This window comes from Xiphophorus maculatus, chromosome 23, assembly GCF_002775205.1.
Source record: "Xiphophorus maculatus strain JP 163 A chromosome 23, X_maculatus-5.0-male, whole genome shotgun sequence".
Taxonomy (NCBI): Eukaryota; Metazoa; Chordata; class Actinopteri; order Cyprinodontiformes; family Poeciliidae; genus Xiphophorus; species Xiphophorus maculatus.
Window position 1 is genome coordinate 17,113,233 of NC_036465.1, and position 10,064 is coordinate 17,123,296.

The 10,064-nt window shown below is 35.9% G+C and overlaps 1 protein-coding gene across 1 annotated transcript; it reads right to left on the reverse strand.

The window, feature by feature from the left end:
* Positions 1–634: 634 nt before the first annotated feature.
* LOC102219101 (perforin-1-like) lies at positions 635–7,097 on the reverse strand. Its single transcript, XM_005815563.2, has 10 exons — positions 6,967–7,097; positions 4,398–4,660; positions 4,084–4,163; positions 3,744–3,789; positions 3,036–3,178; positions 2,791–2,929; positions 2,623–2,703; positions 1,722–2,218; positions 1,549–1,642; positions 635–1,182 (listed from the first exon to the last, which is right to left on the reverse strand). The coding sequence occupies exons 2-10, from the start codon at positions 4,656–4,658 to the stop codon at positions 973–975; spliced, it is 1,551 nt and encodes a 516-aa protein (XP_005815620.1). The 5' UTR covers positions 4,659–4,660; positions 6,967–7,097; the 3' UTR covers positions 635–972.
* Between the last annotated feature and the right edge of the window lie 2,967 nt (positions 7,098–10,064).

Here is a 10,064-nt window from a genome sequence, read left to right on the forward strand (position 1 = left end):
TGAAGTTTGAACAAACAAAATTTTTTGTTGTTCTGTATTTCTAAATTAAACTTTTAAACTTAATTTTCCTAAGTTTGCATTTACCTCACAACTTATTTTGTAGACTTAATACATTCGTAGCATAATTTCAGACCTTTCCATACCTTCTCACCTCCTTTTTGTAAACAAAATAGAAGTAAACAATAAGATACAGATTGACGAACATAGTTTAATTTGTCCAGGTACCTGAATATATCTATGTATTGTGCAGTTATGCTATTATAACAGGTGTCAAATGTAAAGCATGTATGAAAAAAAATATGTAAAAACATAAATAAACAAATCAACATAAATCCTAATAGACTTTATAATTCTTTTTCTGCTTACAAGTGTTATAGCGCTTTCAGGTTTGTGCTAAAAATGAAAAATTCAAATTTGTTTTATGTTTTGTCTGGTGAAAAGTTTAACGGACTAATTTATGCAGCACTCCTGGTAGATTTTGTTTATATAAATTTTACTTGTTTTTCTGCCAGTCTCCTCTGCCTGCTTTATGCCAGCATGACAGGACTCAAAGCGAACATTTGGAGTCAAAACCTTAACTTTTTCTATTTAGGTTTATGTGAAAGACATTTCAAGCAATAAGAAGGAGCACAACTCATTTGAATAGCCTTTTACTTTGAAATTTTGTTACACTCACCTTCTCCATAATAGAATAAAATTACAATTTGCTAATAGTTGCTACAAAGTGGCCATTTAATTTCCTGACTAAATATTGTGTAATATATTTTACATGACATGTGGAAAAGAGAATCCCAGACAGAATACATAGGAGAATCCCAGCATATATAATCCATAAACAGTTAACAGAAGTTTTACCAATCCAAAAGAGATGAAGCATCATATTTTATCAAACAAATCAAACATTTCTCAGATAAACTCAAAAACATGAGAAATTAATATCATGTAGCTTCCCCTTTCCTGATAGGTTTGTCACTAAGGAGATGGCTTATATTGGCCGCACCTCTCTCCAGTCAGATAAGGGTCACAAGTCAGAGTGTATTGGACCTCAAATCTTCCACTTTCAGCTGCACAGGTGAAACTGTTGTCTCCTTGACTTAGGTACCTCACACAAGATCCAAGAAGGTCGTCATACTGCAGATCCTCATCCCAGATTTCAACCGCCAAAACCTGGAGTGTGTAAACCTGCATGGAAAACAGAAGTCATTATCTTTCAAAGTTAATGAGTGAATATTAAAAAGAGAAATTTAAAAAATCCTAATTTATAACACATCCTTATGAAAAACATTAGTCTTCAGCTGTTGTTTTATTTGCATGAAAGACAATAAAACACCTCTCTACACTCAAAAGACATGATGAAAACAGTACACCAGGACAACACAACACAGAATAACAAGACTACAGGAGTAGAGTCTAAGCCTATAATTATGATACATAAATAATGATGTATTATCTACATCATGATCACTGGACGTAAACCTTAAGTGGAAGAGAATGGCTATTGTTATTTGGGGCAGTATAAGCTGATTTTTGATGACTATGTTAACTGACCTTGCCGAAATTATAATCAACGTTCCAATATGGATAATCTGAATTGATAACATCAGTTCTGTAGTAGGTGGAACCAAATGACATCTTCACATAGCTGTAAGAAGAATAGGAGTAAGTGACTTAAAAGATTTTATAACATATTTACAAAAATCTCTAGACGCTTATTAGCCAACCTTTCAGTGGCGCCAGCATAATCTCCATTCAGACCCCAGGCTCTGATGCTGGTAACCCTCAGTGTCCCCTTCAAAACCTGCTGGGGACAGCAGTTCCTGGCCAAGTTAGGGGTGTTCCCTGTACATTCTGGTTCTCTGGGTGAGCTCTCCATGGCATTATCCTCTAAGTATTTTGTAGCAGTGACTTTTATTCCCACTCTTTTGGTTTTAGTTGGGATGAGTAGATGGATCGGTCGAAGGAAAAAGAAAACAACATCTGGGTGATCCTTGAGAGTATGTTGCCAGTTTTTGAAACCCAAGGAGTCATTATGGGTTAGTGAAAACTCCCCTGACCATCCATTGCCTCCAGATATGACTGTATAGTGATGGTGGATGTAAGAGCTGAAGACGGTGGAAAAGCCATGGTTCTGCAGAAACTTGGAGCAAGGACTTGGAACATTTGATAGTTTAAAGTTTCCCAAGCCAACTTCAATACCCATCGAGACACATGAATGAACCTGCAAGGTTTTAAAGAAAGCCAGTGACTATTATTTTTTTACAAATGATATTTACAAATGTAGTGATTGCTTAGCTTATGACAGGCAGGATACTGATACATTAAAAAAGGTTAGGTCTTAGTGTTTCACTCTATCACTGTTAATTTAGTTAAAAAAGGAGACGGTAGCAATTTATCAGTTTTTTTTTGCATACAGCGTGTACAACTAAAAAGGACGAGGAACTTTTGTCTTCTCAGATCTCAGCCAACTTCTATTTACTTACGGTAGATTTTGTAAAGAATGCTTTAACAGTCTCCTTTTCCAACCACCAATAGTTTGCTTAGGTAGCTTATCATGCTACATTTTCTTTATTGAGGGATCATGTTTTTTTGTTTTTTTTTGCAAAGGATGTGTGATTTCCCTACGTCATTTGAAGACATTCCATTCAGTGTGGACAAACAAGTTCTTGCAGCTGTCACTCTTGCCACATAGCCTCCAAGACGAACCTAAAATGAAGTTTGGTATTTTTTGTTTACATTTTTTTTTTAAATTCATGACTAAACAAACTGAATTAGGCACATGTGTCTTTTAACCTGATGAATGTAGTGAGTGCCATAGGTGTGTAAGAAGTCCTTGTAATGCGAAGAAGTGGAGGAGTTGTAGTATCTTGGAAGCCTGGCTAGATCTTTTAAGAATTCAGAGCTGAACGGTGGTGCAGCTGACACTCGGTAACTAGGCACAAAGAGACAGCCAGCAAATAACTCTATGTACATAAACATTATAAAACTTGATTGATAGTTAAATTCAATAGAATAATTCAGCAGTGTTCTGAGTGGACCTGTAATGGCTGAACATCCTCTTTTGTGTGCTGAATGTGTAGCGGTCCTCTCGCATCATATTTGATGCAAACTTATACACAGTGGATTGAGTTCCTACAACGTCGAGTCTGGCAGAAGCATATTTCCTTACACCCAGCCCCATCTGATGTCACAAACACACACACAAAAAAATCTTAAAAGCAGCAATCATTAATGTTATTGTGCCAGAGCATGCTCTAGTCCAAGACTTCACTTCTGTTCAAACCTGGTGTTGACAAAGGTTATGTTAGCAAAGACAATTAGTACTAACAGGTGTCACATTCTTGCAATTGTGCTAGATCATACCTTCCAAGACATTGATGCTGTAAGTTTTCAGGTTCAGAAAAAATATTGCAACATCAACCTGACAACTTCACAGGGCAGCTGTTAAGGCAAAAGTGCACATGATTTCAGGTGCCATATCTGCAGCAAGGTGAGACACACTCTGGACTAGTCACCAGTCCACCACAGGACAACAAAAAGACACATAAAACAAACAACCCTCTATGCACACTAATACCAGCCAGGTTTTTGGAACATGAGAGGAAGCGAGAGTACCAGGAGAGAACCCACACTTGCACAGAAAAATCATGCAAACTGCAAGATGACAATCCTGACCTCTGTTTGACCATCAATCTTATTCTAAAACTCTAATTTCTTATCAATATAGAATAGATGATGTGTCTGACCTTCCAGCCATGACTTTCTTCTGAGACATAATCGTTAACGAGTGAGCTGTGGAAAAAAATTAAAACAATTACTAGATGACATGCAGTGTCTGTGGTACTAACTTCCTTTGACACCAGTGTATTGTATGAAATATGTCAACAGGCTACCTCAGTATTTGTCTTTAATTTTGAATAAATAGGTTATAATTTAATGTCATGTGCTGTTGTGTATTTGTGATTCTGTTTTTATGGTCTTCAACAGATTTAAATGTAAGACATTTATAGTGGTAGAAAGTGTACTTCCTTTGTTAGTAAAATCGAAACTGTGCCTGTGGAAAAAAAATATGGCCAAATGCTTTACCTAACAGAGGTGTGGAAACCACCGTAGGAATACGTTTTTGTTTGGCTGAATGCACGCCAGTCCAATGCAGACACTGGCAGCTGAAAATAAAGGTAGGAAAGAACAATTTTAAGGTAAAAAAAATGTAGAATAGAACAGAAACAGCCTTTACTGTTCCACACAGGGGTAATTCAGGTGTAATAGCAGGTTTGGATATAGCGCTTCACACAAATATTTATTACTGTTGAAATAAAAGTTAAAAGTCAGGATTAACAATAATAGTAATATACTGTACAAGAAATGCACAAAATTCATCTTTTGCTAATTAAAATTACTTTCTGAAGCTGGTGGCCTTTAAGTTGATTGGAGCAGAGTGTACAGGTACGATTAGGGTTGAGGTATGTCTCCATATCAATCACGTACGCTCCTTTCCTTTGCATTGTGACCATATCAAAGCCCTCCCCTATCAAGTTGTGACCTGGTACAAAGGGGGAAGCATCACACTCGCGTTGGTCTCCAACCCGACAGGAGAGAACCTGGGGCTGAACAATGAGGAGGCTGAGGAGGAGAAAGGCCAAACCCAAACAGGAAAGCATGCCTGAAATGAAAGATTTAAAAATGTAGGGCAAATGTAGGAAAAAGAAAGTGGAACAAAGCTTAATAAAAATCAGACTTAAGAACTTAAAAATAACAAAACTACTTTAAATTAATAATAATGAGAAGAATATGTTGCAATCCATAATGTGATCTGTAACTGAGAACACATGAATTCTATAAATCCAGATACTTTTGGATTTCTGGCCGGCCACACTAGGTAGATTACCAAAGTATTCATTCTCCTGGCAAAAATACTTTTGTTTAGCCAAGAAGTTTATTTCTTGGTGAGAAACATCTCCCAGTGAGAGACATCTCCCAGAAGGTAATAAAACAAATATAAAAGGAGTATGAGCCTTGAAAAAAGTTTTTACATTTTATTGAAAAGAAAAAGTGTCAATAAATATGTACTCCCTAATTTATAATCAACTGAAAATACTTCGATGGAATTTAACACACTCTACTCATTTTTATTTGTGACAGAAGAACAGAAAAGCTCCAAATAAAAATGGATGGACTGTGTATAATATCGTTGTTATGAAGATTTAAATAATGCTCCTTTCTGCAGTTTTGTTATTGTGAGTTTACCTCTCACTTATCCCGTTTATTGTATGTGGTGGCAAAATGACTTGGGTCTGTTCTCGCCTATTGACTAATATGTCAATAGGCTGTCCCACGCTTTCGAACTGAAAAAGGGAAGTAGGCATTCAGTGTGTTGGCCCCCACAGAGTGGAATCAGTTGCAGTCTGAACTTAAGATGTCGGAAATGATTTCACTGGACTTATTTCGAGCAGTTCTTAAAGATAGGCAACAAGATTCTATGAAACAGTGTCATTGTTTTTAAATTGTAAAAAGTATAATACACAAGTTTTATACTTGTGTATATGTATTAATTGTTTTCATCTTGTAACCAGGTTGCTATGTATTGCAAATTTTTGCTCAGGTCCCTCTTGAAAATGAGATCTAGATCTCAACGGGGTTTACCTGATTAAATAAATAAAGGAAAAAGGAAAATACAATGGCCCTTTGTTTCATAACATCTTTATACCCCTGGTAAAACCGGTCATGAATTACCAAATTTCAACAGCATTGATGAGGTTGCTTAACTGTATAAAGTATGTTCATGCTTTATCTAATCTTCTGTTGAGGCAACAAATTTCATGCCAGAGCATGTCTAGCTCACAAACTAACATTGCCAATATTCTGTTAATCCACACCCATTAAATAAACATATTGAGCAAACGTACTTTTTGATACAGTATGTTTTCTGCCTCTTCTTTTCTCTTCACTGTGGCCAAAGCCTTAATTTGAGAGGTTTTGAACAAAGATGTAATAGGTAAAAACATAGTCTGAGAACAAAAATAGTTGGATCTTCATATAATCTAATATATGAATATTTTTAAAATTACATTTAAATTAAGTCATTATGTGATGTAGTTATTTATTAAATAGACTTCATAATGTATTCAAATATCAGCGGAAATCTAAATAAATACGTTATCACAAATAACTGAAATAAGAAAAAAAATATGGCAATAAATATTAATTAACTTATTGCTTTTGTCATTCATTCAGGTATTGAGATGTATACAGTTGAGCCCAATATTATTCATATTGCTAGCAGTTTAATGTTTGGCATAATCTTTTAGAGAAATATACATAGATATATCCATATTATATCATACAGATATCTGCCCAAAATGTTGTCTCTGTGCATCCCTACTTTTGATTTTATTTGCCTGTTTCTTCTTATTAGAATTGATATTAATGTTTTTGAGTGGCTCAGCCAGAGATCCAACTTGAATCTGATAGAGAATCTGTGGAAGGAGCTCCAGATTGGAACTAAAGTGGACAAAATCTTAAAAAGCTGAAAACGAATGTTATTCATTTGCATAATTGATCATTTTTGCTGACCTGCTGTATGTTGCATTGCTATTAACATGTATAAAAATATAACTTGCTTTTACAAAACCTCTTTGTTGCAACAAAAACCGTTACCTTCCAAACCAGCTTGGTAACTTCTCTTCCCTTTCATCAAACTTCTGACCAACACCTGTCTGCTGCTGCAGCAGCCTCTCATTCAACACCTGCTTTCTTACCTGCCATTTGATGCCTTACAGACAAAAAAATATTGACATCCAATATGATAATGTTTTCTGTTTTTCTGTTCATGTGCGTATAAACGGGAGATGAGGCTGCACGACTCAAAGTGATGCAAGGCTTCAACATTTTGGAAAAAAAAATCAATGTCATCTTCTGTTTGACTTCAAAAACTATTTTTAATTGATTCAAACATAAAATAGCACTTACTTGTCAATTTCTTGTAAATCACCAAGAGACAGCGTGCATCCACAAAAGCTCAACCCAGCAATTAAAAAAAATCAAAAAGAATTATGCACTTTCAAGTGTTTCACACTATTCTAAAGTAGGCTGAACCATTGTTGCTCAATCTTCACAGAAAAGGGCAGCATTTATACAGAAAATAGGATCCTCCTACCTTCCCACCCACACCTGATTTACTTATTTGACATATTGTGTTAATAATTATATCCAATAATCATATTTAATAATTAACTGCATATTATATTTATCCTAAAAGCTATCAGATTTAGTAATTTCTGTTTCAATTCTAATTGCACTCAGAGCATTCATGGGCCTGAGGAACATATCTACAATTTTCAGTTGAAATTCTCCCAATGTTATTTAAAACATAAAAATGACCAAAAACAACCCGACAAACAAACAGAAAATCTATTTTATTTTTAAATTCAGAGTATCAGGAGATCGAAACAACGGAACAAAGCAGTATTTCTCTTGAATTGATGGGAACACGAAAGAATAACAACAACAAAACAAGTGTATGCATGTTTAGTACAGTTACCCAATTCTCTCCAGTCTCATCTAGAATGACAGTTTTATCTCCTTCCAGGTCACATGTTGCTAAACCGGCTTTGGGGAGAGATGGTTAACAATATCATCTTTCAAGTCTTCTGAGAGCTCTAAAAAGCATGATGTATCCAATTTGTGTGTCAAGTCCTTATTTTAATCAATAATATACTAAATTTGTGCTGTATGTATCAGTTGCAATTTGAAAAATAACCGGGATTTGCAAGTTGATTTGTGACCAGCCGAACAAAACAAACCTACATATTTCTCTTAATACTTTATGTTCTAGCAATGTAACATGTTTAGTAACATGTTTACACTAACAGATTGGACAGTACTCTGGGAAGGTGATATAACGGGATACAAACTGTGATAAGTTTGCATTAGATTAGCTAATGGTGGGTAGAACCCACACAAAATGAGCTTCACAGCCAAGAAGCTGCATCCAAGCCTCGTAATCCAAACTAGAACATTACCTGACTCCCCCAAAACAGCATTGGTAGGGAGTTATGTTCTAATGATACATGGATGACGTTCCTAAACTATTATGTTTGGTGGTCTTAAAGTTGGACCAAAGGGCAAAGAGGAGCTTAGTGACGTGTCCTTCTCCATCATGTGTAGATGATGTCAAAAAATCAAATTTTTTTTCATGTTTCAACCCCAATCGGATGCTTTTCTTTAAAATGCCGACATACTTTGTAAAATAGCAAACAGCTTTAGAATGAATATCACATCCAGTCTTTCAAACATTTAAAGGGGTTAAAATCTTTGAATTAACCCCTTTCTTCAAAAGAATTAAACGTGTGAAGTCATATGTTATTTATACATGAGTAAATATCATGATTGTTAAAAATTCATTACACCTTTATGATGATATATTAAATAAGGCAATGAGGAGAAGAATGTTGACACTATTTTAATAAAGGAAATAGACATTCATACAAAACAATAGTTATTTCTGGACCAACCATGCTTCACAATGCATACTCTTTTAACATATGCTTTACCAAAGGGGACATGAATAGCACAAGTGTATTTGCTATGCACTATAGTATTTATGTAAGGAAACTTATGAAATACTTTCTCAGAAATAGGCTCTCTAATCAGACCTGGGATAGACTGGCAACCTGTCCAGGGTGTACCCCGCCTCTCGCCTGGAATATTAGCTGGAGATTGGCACCAGCACCCCTCCTGACCCCACTAGAGACAAGGGTGTAAGAAAATGGATGGATGGATGAAGGCTCTCTAATCAATAAATTACTTGGCTTTAAAGGCAACTGGACTAAATCTAAAGCAAGGTCTTTATCAATAAATGTCCTCCACAATGGTTGGGATCAGGTGGCGCTTCAAAGAGGCTCCTTCAAGCGTGGAATTAAACTTTGAACAGACAGTAAAAAACACGACCTTAAGTCTAAACACAGAACCATTAGAAGTATGCAGAGCTTCCTGCTGAAGGAAATAAATATACCCTCTGAAACTGCCTCCAGCAAAAGTGAAATAAAGAAAATGTAAATTTCACATACAGATGTATAATGCCAAGAAGGACTGTAAGAGACTCGTTTTATGGATATCACAAGGCAATCTTTGTTTGCCTCTCCTCAGAGTGGGATTCCTTTTTAATCAAAAAATCTTTTTCACAATCTAGCTTCTGGGTTGTCTTAGTGCATCTTGGTATCATATTTTTATATTTTAAGCAAAGGGTTATTTGTTCTTTTTTGTGGGCCAACTTTTTCTTGCCACAGTTCATCTATTGATGTTTTGTGAGTTACTGCAGACCACAGCAGGACAAGTCACGATGAAAGATGTGAACTTGTAGGGTTCATTTGTAAATTCTGTCTACAACTTGCAGTGCCTCAGACCAGTACTAGCACCATGAGATCTTGTCAGGTTCAAATCACATGATGTCATAGTGTTACAAATTCTACACGCAACAGCTTTATTCATTTTTGCCTGCAGCTCTCCACTGCCTACATTGGGGGATACGTATGAACATTTTGACCTCAATAGGCTAGTGAAAGGTTGCATCTTGAAAGAAAATCCTGGTACCCAACGTAAAGCACAATCTGCTCTTTTTGATCTAGCCAAAAATAAGACTAGCCATCTGAAACTGGCTGGCTGAACTTTGTTTTACAGAATTTGGACATAGATTCCCCAAAAACAATCACATCCATAAACACATGCCTGTATAAACCTTATAGAAATGTGAGGTGTTTATCCTGGCCACTAAAGCTAAAGTTTTTAGTTTGCTAAGGCTCTGCTAATGTTAATACAGTAGCAACCATTATGTCAGTTTGTTAAACACAGCTCACATTCTCCTCATTGCAATTGCCTGTGTAACCCCCATAAACTATGCTGATCTGTCTGTATGTTTAATGTGTTTGTTGGTTAGATCTTAGAATGTCCTGTAGAGGGCACTAGACCCACATTTCTCCTGTGTCGGTACGAGAAGAAGAGTAAAAAAGAGTGAAGAAGAAAAAAGAAATGGCAGACTAAGCACATTTCAGCAGAAGTAGGGAGGTTAT

Coding starts and splice junctions, on each gene's coding strand:
- LOC102219101 (XM_005815563.2), bottom strand. CDS start 4,658: ATGCTTTCCTGTTTGGGTTTGGCCTTTCTCCTCCTCAGCCTCCTCATT. Junction 3,790..4,083: donor GGTTTCCACACCTCTGTTAG/GTAAAGCATTTG, acceptor TTTTTTCCACAG/CTCACTCGTTAACGATTATG. Junction 1,183..1,548: donor TTGATTATAATTTCGGCAAG/GTCAGTTAACAT, acceptor TTTTCCATGCAG/GTTTACACACTCCAGGTTTT.